At 40.5% G+C, this 23,703-nt stretch overlaps 1 protein-coding gene across 5 annotated transcripts in view; it reads right to left on the reverse strand.

The window, feature by feature from the left end:
- march8 (membrane-associated ring finger (C3HC4) 8) overlaps window positions 1-23,703 on the reverse strand; it is a 68,630-nt gene that overhangs the window by 31,952 nt on the left and 12,975 nt on the right. For all 5 annotated transcript variants that reach the window (XM_034897902.1, XM_034897899.1, XM_034897895.1 and 2 more), the window contains exon 2: window positions 17,988-18,184. In XM_034897902.1, the coding sequence (XP_034753793.1) occupies window positions 17,988-18,083 (96 nt within the window). In that variant the 5' untranslated portion in view covers window positions 18,084-18,184. The remainder of the gene's footprint in view (window positions 1-17,987; window positions 18,185-23,703) is intronic.

Here is a 23,703-nt window from a genome sequence, read left to right on the forward strand (position 1 = left end):
TACTGTTCTCCATCTTTACACGTCCACTGGATAATGAGTTGAGCAGCACTTTACAACAAACATCTGTCAACATCAGTATCTGCAGCAATCCAGATCCAGCCAATCTTTGCAACTCTACTCTGCACAAGCCTTTTGCACAAAGCAAAATTCTCTCTCTGGTATTTGAGCATGCCATTTTCTCTGGCGTACTTCAAAATCACAAGCTCATGAGCTAAACGAGAGCTGGTACAAACCCTGGCAGTTTGTTCCAACTCTTGAACAATGAAATGAACAGTGTGAAGTTGGACCTAGGCAGCAGTTAAGTGATGAAGCAACAGTCATTAAAAAGAGAGCGAATGAGCTACTGGTTTCACCGAGTCAGGAGGTGTGTAACTAGCTTCTGTATCCATTCAGAATGACATTGTTTCTAAAGGTGACGATAATGCATTACATCAACACAAAATGTCCAATCCTGTCGCGTCAGCAACACTAATAATTTGCATGTTTGAACACAAATAAATATGATTTAGCCATAAAGGCCAGGGAACAAAGCAAGAAAAAAACAAAACGGAAATTGTTAAGCCGAGGTAAGAACATGCTATAACTGCAGATGATGAAACTGTAGCTTTCCAGTCGCTCAGCCAGCTAAGAAACTCGTCACATTAACAACACATAATGAGCTGATGCTCTTTCAGCACAGGTTGACAGCACCACTGCAGGGCTTTCTAATGTATAGCTCCGGAAAAAGATGGGTTATTGAGAACAGCAGTTGGACCGATCACAGACCCGGTCAGAAAATATCAATCACAGCTACAGTCTAACAGCGGGATTTTAAGGCAGGAAGGTGGAGCCTTACAAACTCAGACCTGAAAGGAGAAGAGGTGAAACATTTGAGAGTTGGATGTGGGGGGGTGGGGGGGTAAAGACATAAATGTAAGGTAAAGTGTGAAGGGACAGAGAAAGAAGGAAAAAGAAAACTGACAGCCTGATTTCTACTGAGGGAGAAACATGTAAGATATCCCACAGGGCGTGAAATTGAGCTGTAATAGCCTTCTCAGTTCATATTTAAATACAGTCATGCATACTGATAACTACAACACTACAGCTTGTCTGCCTGCTGCACATTTCAATCAAATCTACCTCAAATTAGGAGAATTAGATGAAGGGAGAGAGACGGAAATAAAAGGAGAGAGATGGCCCGTGACAAAAATCTACAAACTCTTCAGAAATTATGAATTATTCATTATTATTTCAAGCGGTTTTACTTATTTAATATTCTGTAAAATGTTGAATAACTGCACAGGGATCCTTTGCTACTTATCTGCTGTTGCTGTATACAATGCTTTGATCTGGAGCTTTGCTTTTCATTTACATATCACTGTGTAATGCAGCGGAGGATGGTTTCTGAGCCTCGTGTATTCATGGTACATAATTCGCAGACCAAAATACACAAGCAGAAACACTGAGTGGGCCGTCTCTGCAGCAGCACGACCACGGCACAATGCCAGCAATTCACTGTCCCAAAATAACAACAGGGTGATTGAAGTAGCTTTATTGATTGTCCTCTTGCCCAATATCTCACCTGCTCTTTACTATCGACACATCCATCTCGACCTGTGAAAGACGATGAATTTGTGGAATGGGGATGCGAGCACTTTCAGAAGGGCAGTTTTGGTTGAGGGGGGAACAAACTATAAAACGACCTCCTTTCTGGGAGCCACACTTTTAAAGGCTATTTCTGGCCAAGCTGCATGGTTGGAAACTGGATTGTGGAGCGTGCCAGTATATGCACCCAATTACTGTATTTAACAGACACAATTCAGGAATACACACTGGTGGCAAGTTGACACCCATGCAAACCGTAACTAAAAATGTAAGCGGGAATTTTAACAATATGGAGCAGAACGTTTATAATTCCCCATGGGAAATTTCACAATACATTTTTCATTAAAGCAAAAGAGTGGGGAGTTTAATCAAGTTGATGAAACACTGCACAACTCAAAGATGAATTATAATCTTGATTTGGCCAACTCAGTTTGAAGTCCAGAAAAATAGAGGTGTGCTCAAAGGGTAACTTTGAGGTTTCACAAATGTGTGACTAACTTCAGGCAGTCGTGTATGTAAAGTCACAATAATACAAAATCTACGTGTCCTATTCATGGGGGAAATAAATCGATTAAAAATAAATTGATGTGAATTGGGTAAAACAGGTGGATATCAAAAGTGTCATTCCCCCAAACTCACAAAAGTAAACCGTTCATTAGCCCAAGAGTTGCACGTACTGTATATGTACTATATTATGCATGACAAACAAACTAGATAGATTGTGCTCACATGATGTATATTCTAAATCCCTAATAAGGTTATACAGTATTTAATCCATTTACCTCAATCCAACAAAAAAAAGTTTTTATTTCAGCATAGGAGTACCGGATACAATGGATGTAATGGGAAGTTAGAGGTGACAGGGCATGTGGTAGGTGGAGAGGCCAACATGACATCAACATCTGGCCACTATAAAAAACAATTTACATCAATTGTTCTGTGTTAAAATAAATGTTTCAAATGTTTAAAAAGGGTTTGAAATAGATTGTCTCATGCATGCTTGGGTATACTTTTTTCTGAAGTTTTTATTTTGTTTAGGTCAGCATAAGTAACAGTATTAATTATGTAATGTTCAAGGACTAGGGATTTGAATCTCTCACTTTGGTTTTGCCACAAACACATCTGATCTGCCACTTTTATGTCAGGCATGTTTAGTTTAATATGACTGGAGCCCAATCAGTCTACTCTGAGGAAAATATGAGCACAGTGTTCTTCTCAGAGTGCAATCTGCAAATATCAGACGTAATGCAGTCCTTTCACAGTCTGCTAGTGTTTTCTCGGCTGAAGACATCAGCACAGATCAGAAGAAGCTCTATATCACTAATGAGTGACTCACTGTCATGTCATCGAGCAGAACACACTGTTCTTAATATGGTGATAGACAGGGTCAGTGACAGGGTCCTATCAGAGCAGCAGCTGTAGTACAATACAGAGGTGAAATAGTAGAGACTGCATGTGACTGAACTGTAATATCTCAAAAAGACAATATTTACTAAAGAGTCATTCAAAAGGTCCACAGTGTGAGGAACTTAGACCCATAGTACCCTAGAATACTGTAGTATATTTCCACCAACTGTTCAGAGTAATTATTTAATAAGCTGCTAAAACACTCAAAAGTGCCAGCAGATTTAGATCACATTACTACTTTATGTAATTTAATCCTTTTCTCCTTAACTCATCCAGGGATGTTTCACATTTTCACGGTTACAAATTTACATCTGGAACCAGCACAGCCACAGTCTGGTCTGTCTGTGATTCAGCAGTTCCATTGATGCAGTTGGGGATTAGGGCTTTGCTCAAGGGCTACTCAGTGGTAGTAATGAAGTAAGATCTCTTTCTCTTTACCCACACACATTTATCCTGCAGCAGATATAGAGGGTATAAAGCAACACAAACTGATAGTCAATCATTGAAAGACTGATCTCGAGCTCCTTAATGATTTCCTTACAGAGAGTCAAGGTGCTGGCTCAGGTTGGTTATCTAACACACACACACACACACACACACAAATATGCAACGTCTGCCAGCCTTTGGGTTTATCAGCGTTTTTCTACATAAAAAAAAGCACTTTCCGCATTCACTGTGTTGACTGAAATAACGTCATATCAATCTCAACATCAGCACCTAGGGCCAGTGATAACCTTCTGAATTAGATAAGTATTTTACCAGTGCATTAGGCTTTATGAAGAGCACGGGACGACAGCAGAAGCTGGTGACAGACGTAGATCTTGACCAACACTCTCAGCAGGATGGATCAACGAATCCTAAATGTTTCTCAAGTTGCCGAAGAGTGCTACTAAGATATGACGAGAATCTCTCTCACATAAGTAAACGGCCACCGTATGCATGAGAGCGTTTGATGTGATGAGTCATCAAAAGCTATTAAGATGCAGACAGTGGCACATAGCCACGAGGGCAGAGCTCATTGTTCTTTTCAACTCTTGACCTCGCTGACCTGTTGTCTCCGGCATCTGACAATTCTTCTCTAACCACAGATGAACAGAAAGGGCTTCAACACAAATGTACACGGGTTGCTAAGTTTTTTTCTTACTGGCAGAGAAGTAATTAAAGTAGTTCTATGCATTCTTTGAAGAAAAATCAATGAGCAGGCTTAATCCGCTCCGTCTCCTATAAGCATCAGCAGTCTGATGGAGGTAATGAGGATTGGTATCATGTCTCTCTTAGATAAGAAGGTAGGAATAATAGTTTTTAGGCTCCGGTGTTTATATTCCCAGACTTTTTCAGACTTCGCAGGAAAGGAGAACAGAGGATTTTTCAAAGGATGTGTGAAAATGACTGGCATACTCCATCCAGCTATCTCTTCACAAACTCTCTTGAGACGCATCATCTGTGCTGAACTTTTGCTAGAAATGTGCATCACTGCAGGAATGACCTCAGTATATAAGGTATGTACAGTACATGAATACAAAATACTAATGCATCCCCTCCACAGTACCCACCTCACTCAATTTTGGCCCTTGTCCACTAGCTATGACATCATCAACCGTCACCTGTTGTTAAACAGATGGCGCCCCATTACTGACCCTTGACATTTGGAGAAGTCTGCACTGCAAATTTACAGATTACGGAATTTTAAACACAGTCACACACTCAGAATGCAACAATATCCTCTTCAACCAGAGCAGCACCCTTCCTGTCCTTCCGAGACCTGATCAGGATTTTGGGGTTGTAAGCAGCTTCCCTGCAGTATTCAAACCCTGAGAAGGGGAGCTGCTGGCACACATACACGCCTAGGGTTACAAAGCTACCTCTCCCACATCTAAAACCTTCCATCTGTGCCTTTTACCCACAGCAAACAACAGGTAAAAATAAAAGTGAAGAGTCTTAGCTATTAGACCCTGTTTAATAAGTGTGTAGTGATATAATGTTGAAATGTAACAAAGTTGAACTGCTTTACCTATGATCTAGCTGAAAAGAAACACAGCATGCATGTCTTTACACAGAAACTACACAAATAGGAAGTATAAATAATTCCCCTAAGAGCTCTAAGGACAGCATCCTAAGAGGTGTGTTGTTGTTGCTGATGTACAAAAGGCTACAGTAAACACAAACTCTTCAGACCTTTCTTCCCGACTCAGCTTGTTTGCAGCGTAAGATGCTTTAATGTTCTGTGTACCAGCGGGCTATAACACTATTCACTCCTTTACACTACAGCTAGCTGAGGCAAGTAACCTTGAATTTACACGCCCTCTTCCACCTCCGTGTACTGACGATGAAGGTTGAAAGATGGAACAATAAATCTGTCCCCCACCCACTTATTCCTATCCGGCCTCAGTTGGCTCCCAGATAAATATGGTCCAGAGCAGCAGCAGCAATTTGCATTTAAAGGCTGTTCATCTTACAAGCCTCACGCGTGCAATTTAATGAAAGGTACTTTTGCATTTTGAATGCATAAAAATGCTCAAAAGTTCAGAAGGGGGAACCAGGGAGATAAAATATTTTGAATTTGAGTGTCGTTATTGCTTGTAATTAACACATAAAAAAATAAATAAAAAGACAAGTTAGATTCAAGTTCACAAAGTTTGAATAAGAAACAGGTCACATTTAGGACAAAATCTCTCTTGAGGCTGCACCATAGGCAATAATCAAACATACATTGTACTGGTTTGGAGGATGGTTGCAAGCTAGTTTTACCAAAAACATCAAGAGAAATTAACAAGTGAGTCACAACACTGGTCTTGTATTAAGGCTTTAGTAATGCACAGAGATGAGAAGTTGCCTATACGAATGTCTGTATTTGGTTGTTATATATTCTTGTTTAATAAAGTGAGACATAAAGCTACAACACTCTAAGCTCAGATATAGTTTGCTCTACTGCTCCCTGCTGACCCCTATTGGTCCTGCACATACCCTCAACTTCAAAACAATAAAACTTTTTATGAAGTGATAAGCATGAAGTTAAAATCCCATCGCTCTAAGCCTTTCCACACTCCGACCTTTCCTGTTTCTTCATTTCCATCTCCCACTGCTGACAAAAACTGCAAACATATTCTGCGATTCCTCATCCTCCTCTACATTTTCTCTATGTTTCATCTTCATTTTCCACTGACTCTATTTGCTCAAACCTCCTTCCAATCCCTGCTACAATCTCAATCCACCCTGTCAATATTTGTCCGGCCAGCTCTCCGTCTGTGTGCAGACAGCTTAAATGAATACATCATCGTAAAGGGACGCACTTCCACATGAAATGAGACTGAAATCAGCTCTCAAAGAGGAAGCAGATGGTGATACTTTCCTGATGACATCTTTTGGCTTTTACGTTATTTCTCCACCACCTGTTTCAACCCTTACGCTTTCATGACACTAGAGGCCGTACAACAAGTTCAACAAGTACAGAGCCTCATGAGCTGCTTGCTTTTTATCTCGGCCCTCGGTCAACAGTGTTGAGTGAAGTGGCTTTCAGTAAACAAAGGAGTTACTTTTCATGCTAAAACTTACAACTGACTGTGGACTGCTCTGCTCCAAGCTCAAAAAACAAAAATGCATTATTCACATGTCAGTAAATTTACTAAGTGGTGATTGCACATTCATTCCACTTAGATAAGCATGCTTGTATTGAACATTTCAGAGACAAAAGCATCTTTTTAGGATTGGTGAGAGATGGCAGGGTGAAAAGACATCAATCAGCTAATAACAATATCAAATGTCCTCTGGTAAAGAGTCACATAACTTTAACATTTTTATGGAAGCAGAATCTTCTACATTCTCCTCATTCATACTTAGTGCTCCTTTTCTGCAGTTAAAGTTTCAGTTGTGTTGAGCAGAGTAATCCAACTCCCTGGGAGACCAACAGCGCTCTGTATGTTTTGTATTCAGTCAGAGTACTTTGGTGGATAAGGATCTGATGCGTTGCTCCTGTTGACTGCGCAGCCAGTAATGCACCATTGTCCTCACTTAATTCTGCTTCGTCATATTATCTTTGTCTATCATAGCGAAGCGGTTTCAGCTTTCAATCATGTGGCTTGCTTTGTTTTTATGTGCAACATACATTTACATGCTTTGTTTTCTCCCTATCCAAGAGAAAAATCTTTTTCCCTTACTCAGAGTTGCACAATTTGTGGAGAGTTCAGGCTTAAACACAGCCAGCCATCTCCGTCGAATCACATTAACATATGATTTAAATTAAGACTGGTCTGTATTTATGTGCTTTGAAGATATTACTCAACATGCATTGCTTTAACAGATTAATAATTTCCCAACAATCTCAGAGTTAAGAGACAAAGTGTTCTCTCATAAACATCCAAAAATGGTTTTGCCCCGGTACTTTATTTCCAAGAAGCTAAGCAACTGCAACCCTGGCCTCAAGTTGTTTGGCAGAAACGCTGAAACAAACAAAGGGCGCATGTGCAAGTGTGTGCAAAGCGTTCCGGACATTAGTGCTAATTTAAGCAGTGTGTGTGTGTGTGTGTGTGTGTGTGTGTGTGTGTGTTGTCAAAAAAGCACTTAGTCAATTTGAGTCCGTGTGAATGGTTAATAGAGGGAGTCTGTTCCATGAAATGTATTAAGGAGTCCTTGTGGTGTGAAGTGAATTGTTAAAAACAACGCTGGTTTGGGCAGCAGCTTCACAAAGTCCTTGGGAGGTAAGCCTCAGGGTGGCCAAAACCCTACAAGTGAAAAAAAGTATTTGTGCATGTAAGCATTCCAAAGACACAGTGTGATTGCTGTCATACCTAGCAGCATGACCTAAGGCAATGGAAGATGGAGTAGCTACCAGCCTCCTTAGGCATGTGTGTAAGGTGCTGGGGGTTGAAATAAACACCTCAATCAAAATGACGTAGGACTGACAGCAAAAATCCATAGCTCAAGCTCTCCCAAATAGGCTTCACCTCGATTTCACAGTGAAGACATTTTTCTGAGTCAGGTGAGCATTGCAAAAGGCTTGATATCAGGACATTGGTTTACATGGCGGATGGCATTTGTACTCAGAGGGACCACTACCTGAATACTCATCGATGTGGCAAAATAGAAAACCACAGCGCTCCTGGCACAAACTATTTGACAGCTCTGACAGAAGCAAAGCTGAGGCATGTTTGGGTGAACAGCAGGCTGCTTCTCCACAGTCTGCCTGTTTGGTTTCGGTCCTGCCAATAGTACTCTTATTCAGTCTTGCCTTTGCTCCATTGCTACGGCAACCATATGCTCCTCTCTCACTCCCTTTCAAGTTGTTTACAACAAGAATGTGATTGTGCTCACTTTCACCTTATATATTAATTCTCTCACCAGTACTTAATTTCTCCTCATGGCAGACGGAAGTGAATGTCAAAGCTGAGCAAAGCAGAGCTCATTGAAAGCCTCATCAAGACACCAGCTACTAGTGCATTCATGCAACTGTGCCATCCAGAGGCTGAGTGGGGAGAGATAAGATAAGAACTGCGAACACAATTTCATGGGTTCAAGAGTGGCTTATGACCCGTGATACATGGCTCATGACTCTAGCTGCCTATTATCTTTATTGTTCACTCTTGTCTTGAACTGGTCCAGCAGTGCAATAATGGCAAAATACTATATTCACTTCCCAGGCAACATTTGTCACAAACAACATTAAACTTGCAATAGTAATTCATTTACATAGAAGCCTCTATGTCGAAACATGTCCAAAGTTAAAGCACTGATCTAAGACCGTAGATTTCTTTTCTCTAAACAAGCCTCATAAGATGAATCTTTGTTGAGGCACTTGCTGTGCGCCTGCTGAAGACAGATCGTTAGATTTCAAAATGTGCTCTGGGCTTCAAGCTAGAGACATTTCCAAGCAACAAACATCTGCTATTCTACTGTGCCTATAGGAGCTCTTTGTGAATGCTGTCTCTTCTTATTTTTTTACATAATAAGTACAGATTTCCACCCTCCTGTAAAGCATAATAGGGGGAAAGTAGCAGCCTTGTCCTTTAGTTAAATGTCCTTTGATTGTGAAACAAAGCTAATGGATCCATCAATCATTTAAATCTGAGAAGATTTCAACATTTTTGAAAGGGATGAATGCTTATTTGGCTCTTTAGTAGCTCTCCCATGAAAATTTAAAAAAACTGATCTCACACGGATGTAAAACTTAAACTTTTGTAGTTGACAAAGATTAAGAATAGCACAGCACAAGTGGACAACAATATCCCTGAGAATAATTTTTTGTAGTGACATTTTTCACAATCGACTAAAGTTGTAAATTGTGTATCAACATTCACATTTACGAAATGCACATGCAGGCAATTATAGTGAGAAATGATCCCAGGCCTGATCAAGATCATTTAATATTACCTTCCAATCCCATATTCTAATGTGATATACTGTACAAATTTTAGCTGCACCGTGAACACTTGAAAGGGAGTGAAAACAACTACGCCTATGAAGATATTCTTCAAAAGTGAAACAATGTTGTGGAGCTTTTAAAGCTTTGATGGTTTCATTTCTCTAAAACAGCACAAACCAATTAAAATAGCATATAACTAATACAAAAACCAAAAGTGCAGAACATCCTGAAATGTTGGTAAAATATTTATTACCCTCTTTATTTTCTTTCGTGTCATGTCAGAAGGTAAAACAACACAGCAGTGTTTCTGTCTTAGTGACGCATAAAAACTTTATGTTTTAAATTTTAGGCAATTTATTATAGTGGTATTGTTGAAAGGCTTAACGACACCGCTCTAAACACTGGTTACGCAAATATTACAAGTGGCCAGACTGCTTTCAGATTCCATTTAAAAGCAGTTCCAGACTTTAGCTGCAACTTAACTTTTGAAAATTTGTCTTGTTGACACAAGTCGAGTATAATGTACCTCTGTGACGCCCATGTGGAAGCCTACCCAGACATGCTGCCATGTGGTAATTTACTCAAAGGATGGGAATTACATCGGGCTGAGTTTAACAGATATCTTGAAATTCAAATAGGTCTAAATCAGGCTGTATTCCAGTCTCTCAGACGGAGTCTGGATAGGCCCATTATAGTCTTCATTCTTTGGCTCACTGGCTACAGTGTAAACAACTGGAGTAAATCTGTCCTATTTTGGTCCATCCTGAGAAAAGCATGTTTACAACACCAGAAACAAGTCGGACTGCAGGCAGTTTGGCCGAACTTATTTGTTGGAGAAAACAAAAGTGTATGATAACAGAGTGGTTTTCCATCAATCAATTATATGCTTCCACTTTGACCTGTTGGCCTACTTGCTATGGTCATACATTCAAACCATTTTGTGCTATAAAAGATCGACATCAAACATTGCCAACCTGTCTGATGATCTGACCATTAGTCTTTTGCCCCGTCACGTTTTGTTGTGCAGATGTTGCCGTGTTCCTGGAACTCAAGAGTAACTTTAGTGAGGATATTTCTATCATAACCAATTGAAATGATGGATGAATCTCTGAACCAGATGTATTCTTTAACCAGCCACACTGATGGTTCTGTAAGGATAGGCACAGTGGGGCATTGAGCTAAATGCTAATGTCTCGAGCTGGTATAATATTTACCATGTTCACCATCTCTAGTTCAGCGTGCTAGCATGCAACCATTTGCTGAATCACAGTGAACACAAAGTACCGCTGAGGCTGAATATCTTTGCAGGCATAAAAGGAAAGTGTTGGACAAATATTCAAATATTGACCTGATGATGGCGCTAGATATAAAGTCAGTGGATGACCAAGGTCACTAGGAATGACAGACCGACATTGCCATATCTAGAGGCATGCTTCTGAATGCACAGCTAAAATGTTCTTCCTCATTCACAGGTCAGGTGACTAAAATTACACTTTTTACAACAAAATAATACACAAGCATGGGTTGACTGAGGTGATGATCCCACTATAGCTCATGGCATCACAATTACAGTATGGACAGTCATAGCATTTTATCAGACAAGTTTGAACGTCTGATTTGAGTGAACATCTGCCTCCCCGGACAGCAAGACAGCAAAAAGGAGAAGTTCACAGTGTGGTCACATGAGTGAATCCATAGGTGGAGTAATCAACTGCTAATCTTCCACTGTATAGCACAATGGAGAATGATGGAGGAGGCTGCAAAAGAGGAGGTGGTGGGAGAAGAGAGAGGAGGAGAACATATGGGAGAGACATTTAAAGGAGACTGCGATTGGACAAAAATTTGATGAAGTCTCAATGTTAAGAGACTCTAGTGCGTATTTGTGCCTAAACTTCCTTCTCCGCAAAATGATCGACAATTAGGAATCTCTTTATCATATCTTATTGGAAAGTGTCTGACTGCCCACCATCTTTCACTGAATGCACATACTGGCCACCACAATGGATTATGGCGAAAACATGAGTCAAATCAGACTCATTATACAGATGGGGTGTACGGCTGCATATGAATAGCATACATCAGGCAGCCATTGTGCGTCAGACTCCACAGAACCAGAAGACAGGCTACAGTTAGGGAAACATCAGCCGTGTCTTCTCAGGAAGATGAATGTAGCTGCTGTGGAAAAGCCAAAAGAGCCTCCAACATTGATATGAATGGCAGTGGCTGAATATTTAGGGCGAGTCACAGGAGTCAGGTCAGCAAATCACTGGAAATTAAACAGTGTCCTAAGTCACCCTGCAGAGACAACTTACAGTGAACAGAAGTGTGAAAATAGCACCCTGGGTGGAAACATAGCAAAGACTAAGGCAGCAGCATGCTCTATCCTGGAAATAACTTGTCCATCACTATGCACTATAACTACAGTCGCTGCTATAAATAAGCATTCAAAATCTGAGAAATGCACCTTGGCAAAAATAAATTTGTTCCTTTAAATTCATTTTGGCAAAAGTGGTGGCTTTCACAACAGGAAGGTTTCTTTGAGTTCAGGTGTACTTTCTGTTCCTGCAGTGTGTGACAGGCTCAAAACATTTCTGTAAAGTAGTAGAATAATAGCTATACATCTGTTGGATTAGGTAATACAGCAGCCTACTAGACATGAACATTATGCAATCATTTGAAAATGTGCTTTAACAAAAAAGAACATCTGAAAGCAGTCTTCTCATTTAACAAAGTGTTAATATTGAGCTGTGAAAGTGTATCTACATGTGGGTGGAGGGCGATGGGGCCGGGGTTAATTAGAAGACACCATCTCTTCTGAATGCCTCGCACTCTGCTAAAAGCTGCTCTTTTGAAACCAAGAGCTGAAATACACACAGAGCCCCATCACATTGAAGACAAATCAAACTGACCTGCGACTAACATACAACATTATGCCGTGTCTACTAGAACATGGAGCGGGTAATCGCAAATATAAAAGTTAACATCGCACAGAGTGACACAGCTTCCAAAAAAATTAAAATAACCCGTGGAGTCATCACAATGGCGGATGAAAAAAAGGTGAAGCATTGTCCTTCCTTACAACTGTCAAGGTAATCAAAAGGCCCGGCCGTCGTGTCGGCCCTTCCACATTTAATCATGTTTTTAAGCACTTCAACCTCAAGTGGCTTTGTGGAGCTGGGTCCTCTGGGAAACTTGGGCATGTTCTGCACAGACGGGCTGACAAACAACACCAGCTGCTGGCATGTAGGTGTGTTTGTGTGTACCTGCACATCCTCACATTTGTGTTTTCACTAAAAGAGGCTCAGATAGTGAGATAGAGAGAGGAGGCAAGAGGCAGAAAAATAACAGCAGCAGGTTAATGGGCTGCAGTAAATAAAGTGTGGGCGTCAAATCCTGCAAGTTATCGCTGAAATAAGGAGTTGATTAATCCACCATCACCTAGACTGCAAGACAGCAGCTCCTCTAAAACAAGGATTTGAGGATACTCTACATCTTCTACAGGTAAACTATCTAAATAATCCTAACTGGCTGCATTAACGCCTGGTATGGAAGTTGCCCCGCCCTCAAACATAAGGCATTACATAGGGGGGGTGAAAACCGCCCAGCACATCACCAGGACAGAGCTGCCCTCCATAGAGGACCTCTATACCCAGCAGTGCAGTAAGAAGGCCAACAGGATTATCAGAAAACCAAATCACCTAAGCTACAAACTGTTCTGCCTGCTGCCGTCCGCCAGACGGTACCACAGCATCGGGTCCCGCACCGCTGGGCTCAGGGACAGCTCAGTCCCACCGGACTATGAGAGTTTTGAACTCGTCAGTTATCATTATGCATTTGCATTCCTATTTACAGTCAGTTTCTTAATTTGCAAATAATTCATGGTAGGTGCTTCATTTGTTATATTTTAGCGCTTACCTTAAATTGCATTTTAGGTTAAGTTTCTCGTTTTGTTTGATACTTGTGTAATTAGCATTGCCTTTGCAGCGACCCTGGTTCGAATCCGACCTGCGGCCCTTTGCTGTGTATCATCCCCCATCTCTCTCCCACCTTTCCTGTCTATACACTGTTACTCTGACTAAAGAGAAAAAAGCCCCCCAAAAAATAATCTAATTAGCATTGATGGGGGAGCCTTGAGACTTAGATTTTTATTGCCAACGACTGCTTCTTTGTTGTGCATTAAATAACTTTAACTAGTTTGGCATTTAAGTTATTTATCAAGCAAAAATGGCAATCATTTAGTAGTTTCAGTTTCTCAACTGTATGAATGTGTTGCTTTTCACTGTATCTATTGTTATTGGGATCAAGATAGGCATTTTTACTATTTTTTTTATATTAAAGTTAGACTAAAATATAAATCAAAAGATAAAAGACAAAGCTAAAAGATCTTGTAAGCGCTAGTGTAGTTATTAGTTATAGTTAAGCATAACAGAAAAACATTTACTCTTTACCTTTCTGCACTTCTCAGTCAGTAATGACTTCGTATATATTGTATTAGCAGATAAAGAAGGGGTGTTTGCCAAGTTTGTGAAATCTTTCAGAATTCCATGAGTGGCATATGCAAAGTAGGTTAGTTTGCTGACACACACAACATTCAGACCTTTATGAAAACATCTGCCAGACTAGAGAGAATCCCATTCTGCCTAAGTGTTATCTTCGCTCTCCAGGTTCTGCTTTGTAGACAGGCCGGGAACCTGTGTGGCCTCAGAACATCTACACCAGCATTGTACGGGTTGCATGCTTGTGTATGTGTGTGAGAAAGAAAAAGAGAAATTATGTGCACACATGTCCACATTTGTGTAACATGAATATTAACTGGGAACACTGGATAAATAGTCTATGTACCATACATGCAGCAGGGAAAACACAAAGATGACAGAATCTTTTGTACTTGCACCTTTAAAGTCTGCAAATTAAACAGATCACATTCTTTGCTTCAGACTAGAAGTGGCCACCTCATGTCACACATGTAAACACTCTTTTCCTGATAATTCAGAATGTCATGCCTAGTTTACCCATCCCCAAGGCTTTCTGTGTGACTATCATGGCAATTTCCATTTGCATGCCCCTCAGCACAGCAATGTGGCGGGAACTGATTTGGACAGTTTACTGTAGAGCCACAAAAATTTTCTCTGCCTCAAGGCTGAGAGAGGTATTTAAAACATTTTTTTCCAAACACATTTTCTGAAACAGTAATTTTTGTAAAAATATTTTACGGATTAAGTCATACTGGGTGTAAACCAGCTGGCGACACAACTATCTCAGCCAAAATGCTTCAACTACACAAAAAGTGCAAGACCACTGTTTAAAGTGAACAAGTAATGTCAATATATTAAGTGCTTTGTTAAATCAGCAAAGAAAGCAACATTAAACAGTCCTTGTTCAGCCTGGAGGATGTGTTCAAAGATTTTGCTATGGTTGTCAATGTTTGAGGGAGCCGGGCTTTGTGGAGCCCAAAATCAGTGCCCAGGAGCTCTGCAGCGGCAGCTATTATCAAACCACCGAATATCAGAGGAGAGACGGAGAGTCTTGACTGTCCTTGGACTCAGACACACGCTTCTTGAAGGACATAGCTTCCAGGGCTGTCCATGCTTTTGTAAAAAAGACATGCAGCATCAGAAAGGCGTGTTCAGAGTATTACAGAGATATACTGCTAAATATAATCCTATAATACCCTTGTAAGCAAGGCCATGCATGCGGTGTGAATACATGTGTTGTGTGAAAATGAAAGCCTCATCTGTTTCTACTAATACCTTGCTATAATTCTTAACTCTGCTGGATGTACACTAATCACATGCTGCTCATGTCATGAACTATATTTACAGTAAAAGACACCAGCAAATGACTTTGCCGATGGGGTTAAAGATGTTTGATAATCAACAAACATAGCAGCTCAGTATGTATTTCCCAGATGCACCACAAGACTCTCTCCTTCCCCATCTGCCAGAGCTTACTTTATTGTCAACTCATGCATAATCTATTCACCGCTCGCCTTATCAAAAACCCCAGACTCAAATAAATCTGACCGTTTTATTTGCCAAAGCTGAGAACTGTAAGAGAATTTTTCTTTTTTCCCCACTAAATAAAACTCTCTCTTCTCTCTCTTCAAATGTTTTGAAGCTGCTTTAAAAGTATTTCTTAAACCTCAATTTATCTGTCTAAACGCAAGTTCAAAGTGGAGGACCCATACTGCCCACTAGCACATACCCAAAGAGGAGTTTGAAGAAGACAAATGAACTGAACTGAAGTGGCGCTGAGGAGAGAGGCTAGTGAGGGGCCAGCAACAGTTAAAGATGTGTTTCTCTCTGAAGGAGCAGCTGACTAACTCAGAATTCTAAATAGAGGAAAGTTCTGTTTTTTTTTAGGCGCTAAAAGACCAGTTGTGTTGTCTAAAAGGCCAGATAGGCTTGTGCTCTGTGAACACACACACACACACACACACACACACACACACACACACACACACACACACACACACAAAGTTAATACTCTCTCCTCTTTTCCTACATTCTATACTCTGCTGAGGACAGGAGTCGCTGCCGTTTATCCACTTTTTCCTCAGTGGGAAAAAGGAGGCTGGGCCAGCAGGAGACACACATAGGGAGGGAAAGCGATTCTGAGTAGGGAGATGCAGGGGTGGATCTTTACACTAAGCTAACGTGGCGACAGGGAGACCAAATGGCCCCCAGACATTATTCAGCTTATAGTTTGACTTTTATTAGCAGATAAAGTTAACCTTGCTACAACTGCTCTCAAAGTTAAAACCCCTTAATCCTGTTAACCATGCATTGTACAAAAAGGTATTTCAGCAACACAACCGCACACCTTTATATAACATCGGAATGTGTACGAAATGAAGTCAGTTCAAGGTAAATCTCAGTACAGTATTTCACCTTTGCAATGACAGGGCATGCTTTGAGCTTCATAGTGAACACAGATTTAACTAGCAGATTAATCAATGGTGAGGTGTGTGCATGTGTGTATTTGTGTCCCTCTACCATTTTTCTTCATGTGGACATGAATAAAGGGTTAAAGTGTGTGTGTGTCTGTGCGTGCGTGTTTGTGTGTGTGTAAAGTAAAAACACATACGTCAGCGGCAGTTTACAGTTTGTGTGTACTATCACTTCTTCAGCACCGGAGGCTGAAACACAGCACCATTATGCAACATGAAGAAACCTATTAAGAACACCTGTGCTGTTACACTTAGCGCCCCGGGATCTATTGTGAGCTGATGGGGCGGTGGAAAAAGGGCAGGCCACGGACATATTGTCTTAGCACCTCGCTTTGTTCATGAGCTCAAAAAAGCAACTGCACTCTGAGTGCACTTCACTATGGAGTTGGATGCTGCTGGAGTGCAAAGGCCGAGAGGGGGTAAAGAAAGTAAAGGTTGATGAGCTGCTTGTGAGACTGAACAGATTTTGGTAATGATGTTGCACCAGACCTTTGTTATTATTGACAAATCAAAAGTGATAACAATCTCAGACATTACAAATATCCTGATAACTCATAAATAACATTCAGATATGAAAGGGGACCGTGCCTTTGCTGTGTCTGCCCCTAAAGTATGGAATGATCTGCCTTTGCATGTAAAACAGGCCTCTTCTTTATCTGTTTTTAAAACCCTTCTTAAAACCCATCTTTTCTCTTTGGCTTTTGACACATAGTAAGATGTCGACTTCATTTACTTGTTCTTATTTGCTACTTTGTGTGTTTTTTTAATTGTATGGTTATTAATTATAAACTTGTTTGTTTATTTTCTGTACAGCACTTTGGTCAACTTTGGTTATTGTAAAGCGCTTAACAAATAAAGTTGGTATGGTATGGTTTGGTAAAGGTTTAACAATTTCTGAGAAAAGTCAAATCCTCCTCAAATCAGAAATCTGTGATTGGCTCAAATGAAACTTTTCAGATGTGGCAGAACTGGTATCTAAATCCCAGGTTTTTTGTGTGCGAGTATCCTGAGTGTGTAAAATAAAACTTTTAAAGCAGCAGTGGTGCTAAAATAAAAGCGCTCTCGTTAGCGTTTTTACTGAGTAGTTTTGTCAATTTATTGAAGAAGCGATTTACAAGACGCAGCAAAGGTACCAAATCCTGTATTTGACCCACTATTCAACTGCAAAACCAATGCATTAGCTGGACTTTACTGAGCCTATAATGTGTGTACCATACATGTAGCCTGTTTTGTAAGTCATTTTTATATATTTTAAAAGTGTAACATTACTTGAGCCACGGTGAAACGTTTCGTGTGTATGGTTGAAATGACAATAAAACACACTTGAGTTGAATGCCTCCCTGTCAGTCAGTCTATGTCCATAAACGGTAGGCGTGACTTTGGAGTGGCCCCGTAGAGCAGCGAGTGCATGCTGGGATTTGGTGTCTTTATGTATCCACATAAGCCAAAAACACGTTTTCGGGCTTTTCTCGGCCTAGATATATCTACTACATAAGTGACCCAATTTAAAGATATATTCATCTTTCCAACGGTGAAATATCCCTTACCTAAATAAATGTGTGTGGTGAAAGAATAGCCTGCAGAATCTCCGCTTGCTATTGTAGATCCCTATAAGATCAAAAGTACACTTTATGGGATGAAACCACCCCATTATCCTCCGCTGTGTCCCCAGCCTTTTAACTCTTCACATACCTGCTTGTCCTTCTCCTTAGCTTTCCCCATGCCTGACACCCGCGATGAGGTGACATCACGGGGGATGACAGAGATTTGGTGCAGTGGCATGTTCATCCCAGCAGAGCCAACCAGGGGCGCTTAAACACACACTTGCTGTCCTGTTGCCAGACCAAAGGGCATGATGGTCTGAACTGTGACACCTTGCCCGCGCTGCCCTAAAGAGGAGGCACAGAGAACGGACAGATTAGCTACAAGATAATAGAAATCACATTCAAATAAGAATACACACAAGCCCTACGCACTTAAGAAAATTATTATTATATAGTATTAGAATATAATAATATATATATACACGGAATGTAAGTCTGAACATATTGAATAAAAGTCTTAATATATGGAATGAACATGTGAATATATGGACATGGAGCGTCTGTGGGCTCCTCTGAGGCATGAGAGGGGCCAACGTTTGTGAAGCGGCTTCCTGGGCACCCCTTGTCCCCCATGACTCACGCAGTTACCGCACTTGACAACAGATAATGCGCTGTCAGGTTTGGTTTTGCTGCTGTCTCTGTCCTCCTGCACTTGAGTGGCTTGGAGGATTGCATTTTTTTGCAGTTATTAATTTTGATATTCATTTTTGTCACTATAAACACTTTCACAATCCACATGACACAGGCCTCACGATCAGACGTAGGCCTGCTCATGATGGTGACAGGGTTTCCTCATCAAATTAATGTGTGTTTTTATCTGTGTGTGTGTTCTTTGTTAAACTGACAAAAATGATAAGTCAGAGTTTTTAAGATGAGTTTGGGCAAAAAAATGAATGTGAAAATGAATGCATAGAATGTCTGCAAAAATAACCAAAATGAGTTTGAACAAATTAATTTGTTGTTACGTTGGGTAATTATTTTATAGTGTTTTTAAATCCCATTCGAAACTACTAAAAGCAAGTCCATGAACATATCCTGGTAGTACACTCCATGTCCATGTGGTTTTCCACAGGACAACAGAAGTTATTCTCAGAATAGCACAAGTATAGAGACTGTAATAAGTTATCACAGAGGTGATCACCAAAGTGTGTAATAAACCACTACAGGATGGAAATATGTGTGTGCAAGAATTCTTGTTTCCAACAACCTGGAGATTCAGGGACATGATTTCCAGAAAAGAGAGAGTGACAGTCCATGTGGTTCCCTGTTGTTCTTGGATAGATTCAGACAGACAAGAGTCATGAAAGCTGCGGCAGTCTGGGGCTGTCCTGGGGAGTTACACAAGAGGTTTTACATAAGGGTCATCTTAACTTCAGTTAATGCAACCATCTGTACTGCCACTGACAGCAATTAAGCTTTCGCTCCTTCTCACAACTGGGCATTGTGTGTGTGTGTGTGTTTGTTTGCACGCAGACCGGTTTTGCCAAGCAAACCCTCAAGCTCCACACGATGAAAGTTACAGGATCAAGAAACCAAAAAGCAAGCATACAGATGGGAGGTCAGTGAAATGGCAGTAATCAGAAACCAGCCTTGATGGCGGGGGGGGGGGTCCACTAACAAGCTTCTTACCAGCACAATCAGAGCTGCCACTTCAGTTTATCAGTGCACTGTCTCTGGTAAATACGGTATTCATCAAGATGAGGATTATGCTGATACAATCTAACAAACACAAACAGCGGTCATAAGAGCATTTTGTTGAGCAGCTGGGAGTATCAGGTTGGTGCAAAAGAAGGGGGGGTCATGTGATCATGTGTGCACCTCAGCACTTATTAAAAGAGATTTCTCCGTCACACCTAAATTCTAAACTAGTTGAATACATGGTGGAAGAATCTGGAATGCAGTTGAGGGTGAATGAAACTCAAACTGCATCACAGGAAAAACTAAATTAAAACAAATAGAATAAGTGTTGTTCATTTAGAGCATTAGTCACCACTTTGTTTGCTCACAGATAAACATTTTATCAATCAATTTGGACTACTTAAAAGACTGAATGACTTCATACAACGTGACTTGAAAACAGCTCTTACTTGATGATGCCTTTGGATATACAGCAATAAATCAAACTGAAAAGGAACACAAATGAAACACTATCAGTGGAAATGCATTATGGCTGCAACTAATCAGCATTTCTTTGAATTATCAATTAATCTAATCTGGTTATATTTTTGATTAAAGCTTTTCTTATCTCATACCAATTATGGGAGGTAAATAAATATTTAGTTAATAGTTTACAGCTTCAGAGACTTGGAGAAAGTATGCCACGGAGCACTAAAGCTTTTCTGGATGCCTGTGGTGTTTTCTTTTATTTATCACTCATTTCTATAGCCTTGACAAAGTATTTAATCTATTTGAGTTTATAGAGTAGCAAGGTTAACTCAATACCAAAATGTGTGTGTGTGTGGGTCTCTCACTCAAGACAACACTGACATTTGTCTTTAACCGCTGATTCACATGAGAGTAAAAACTCACATTATATTCTACATACTACATGTCGAAGTGGAGGACGGAGTTCTTCCAAACGCTGGTTTTTAAAGCACGTTCTGATGCTACTGTAGCTGCATGTGTAAATAAAAACATGCGCAATAAAAACCTGGGGATGGCCTGTTCACATCCAGTCTATAATTATTCAACTCTTTGATCTGCATGCCTTGATTCCTTACTTCCAAAGCCATCGGTGAAGTGAAGTGGATTTTGGGAGTTGAACGCAAAGCCATTAAAGGAATATTCTCCCTTTTGGTAATTCTATCTGTATCATTAGTGTGACCTCACTGTGAATTGGTGAGATATGGCTGCAGAATACACTTTGATGCGCAGAGAGCACTAGTGTTGTGGTCGAGACCATCCAAACCAAGACCAATCATCACCAAGAGCAGAGTGTATCAAGACCAAAACAAGACCATGACTTTGAGACCAATACCAGATTTGTGTTACACAGCCAAAGCTTCTCTTGTCTCCCGCATTCACGTTCTTGGGAGTGCATGGGGGCAGGTAGAGGAAGGTTTACGGTAACAACTTTCAAATAAGATATGGGTCAAGTTATTAGTTGCATTAAGTTACACATAGGCCTAATTCAGACAGAGCACAGGAAATTTAGCAAAATCCCTGCAGCCAGGTCCTGACTGGCCCAAGTCCTTTTTAATCCGAGATAAGACCGAGTAAATGCACTTGATTCCGAGACCTCAACAAATTGACCAAGACCGATGTCGAGTAGACCTACTACACCACTGGAGAGCACACAGAGTCACATTGTGAGTGTTTTTCTGCGTGAATCAGGGGCCAAAGGTACTTGCCTGAGAGCATCATCACATTAATATAGCTCCAACTGTGTTAAGTCACAAATGTTTGTATTCATTAACCATGGACATTCATGTGTCATTTCCCAAGCTAGATTTTAAAGTAAATATAAGGGATACACAATATACATCAAGAAGGTCTGTCTCATGTATTTGTGCAGACCTCTGGTTCACTCAAATGTTTTTTTAACGGCAGTCCGATGAAGAGGTCATTAATGTGCTTTGAAAAAACAACAACTTCAGTAAAACCCTCCACTCTTAATTGGCATTGTGTTTCAAACCTAACCTATAGTGAACTCTTTGACTGGCAGCAAGCCCGGAGGGCGCACACACACACACACACACACACACACACACACACACACACACACACACACACACACACACACACACACACACACACACACACACACACACACACACACACACACACACACACACACACACACACACACACACACACACACACACACACACACACACACCTGTACGTGTTTTAGCATGAATAACTCTAGGATTAATAAAGTTAAACTAAATCTGTGAATCAGGCTGTCAGAAGGTCACCACTTCAGTGTGTGTGTGTGTGTGTGTGTGTGTATACCCTCCGTGCTTGCTGCCAGTCAAAGAGTTCACTGTAACAATATTAATAGCTACAAATCCAACAGCACTCCAACCAACAGCAGACCTCACGTGGTTCCAATTTGATGCTAACCTGTTGCCATGGCAGTAGTCCCAAGGGTCAGTTTAAGGTGTTAGGAGACAACAGCTTTAAATAAACAGATGCACCGCTGACTGGTTATGAGAACCTGTTAAACTAAGAGTGAAGGTGGTTTTGTATGGATAGTTTGTAGTTTTTGTAAGCAGGGTTGTAATGAAGTACTTATCCTTCAGTACAGTAGATGTGTTCTGCTGCTAGCGAAAAACATCTGAATCTCTGACCAACCTGACGGTTGTCAAGTTGCATTGTGGTAATGCAGGCATCCGTGTACTATATTATACTGTTGTTATATTCAAGTCAGGGCCCATTTCACTGCCCAAAGATGTTAATATCAGCCAGAGGAGAGTCCTGACAACAGGAGGTCTAAAGAGAGACAAGCCCATCAAAAGACTACAGGAGCTCCTCTAATGCCACTAAAGTCAATTTATTCAAAAACTAAATAAATACAAGTCCTCCCTTTTCCCCAGCTCTTCCCCCCTCTGCTCCTACGCCAGGTAAATGTCAGTCCTGTCTCCTCTACGGTCTGCTCAGCTGAGCTCTGCTTTTACTCAAGTTTGCCAAGAAGCCCCTCTGTGTACCTGCTGTCAGATCAGACCTGCGATATGGTTGAGAGCCCATTCTCTGGTTCTGATGCGCAACCAGGCAGAAAAACTCGGCTGTGTACCAATCAATCCTAACATTACTATACTACAACTATAGACTATATTTAAAGGGGTGCCTCGCCCGAGGATTGGTGGGTTATGAAAGAGACCTAAACACACAAATCAAAAAGATTAATGATAAAAAATAAAAAAAACATGGAATTGAAGAGATATTACAACCATATTTTGGATTGGATTTGGATTGTGACACACACACAATTTAACTATTGGGCACCCAGATAGCTCAGTGGGTAGAGCGGGCAATCACACAGTATATAGAGGTTTACTCCTTGGCGCAGCCGGCCCGGATTCAACTCAAACCTGTGTTTCTTTGCTGCATGTCATTCCTTTTCTCTATCCCCTTTCATGTCTTCATCTCTCCTGTCAAAATAAAGGTGCGAAAAATGGCCCACTAAATAAATAAATATATATATATATATATATACACACACACACACACACACACACACTGAATTGTTATATTTGTTGTAAACTGGTAGATAATTGAACTTAATTTATAATTTCATCAATATGCACACACATAACACACAGGCTGGTGATTACTTGAACAGTTTTTTTATAACTTACTGGGAATAAATTTAATTTTTTTGTTTTTTAGGTCATTGACATTTCAAATGTAGCTATATCGTAAATCAGCACCAGTGCGGTTTGACTGTTACATTGACCTTTTCTCTAACTACAAAATGTCTCCATGCCCGTTTACCCTATATCCAGAATTAATCAAAAGCATATGATATCATAGTTAACTGCATTCATAATGTCTCTGTTAACTGTCCCATTTGACAATTTGTTAACGAGTCCCAGTTTGGATGTGATTAATTGTGTGGTTGGCTAAATGAGCTCTGAAAAGACTCGGGGGGGAAAACGTGAGAGCTGATGCTTTCTACACAACATTTAACACACTTACTTTAACCTTTTACACTCTCTCAGCTGACAAGGAGATGTGAAGGAAAACCAAAGCAAAAAAGACCCAAAGGGATGACACAGTATTGCCAAACATGTGAAACTTAAAAAAAAGGAAGTAGGATTAATGTATTTACAGTAAGCAATTCATTGTCAGTAAACGTTTCA

Source organism: Etheostoma cragini, chromosome 17 (assembly GCF_013103735.1).
Source record: "Etheostoma cragini isolate CJK2018 chromosome 17, CSU_Ecrag_1.0, whole genome shotgun sequence".
In the NCBI taxonomy this organism is placed as follows: Eukaryota; Metazoa; Chordata; class Actinopteri; order Perciformes; family Percidae; genus Etheostoma; species Etheostoma cragini.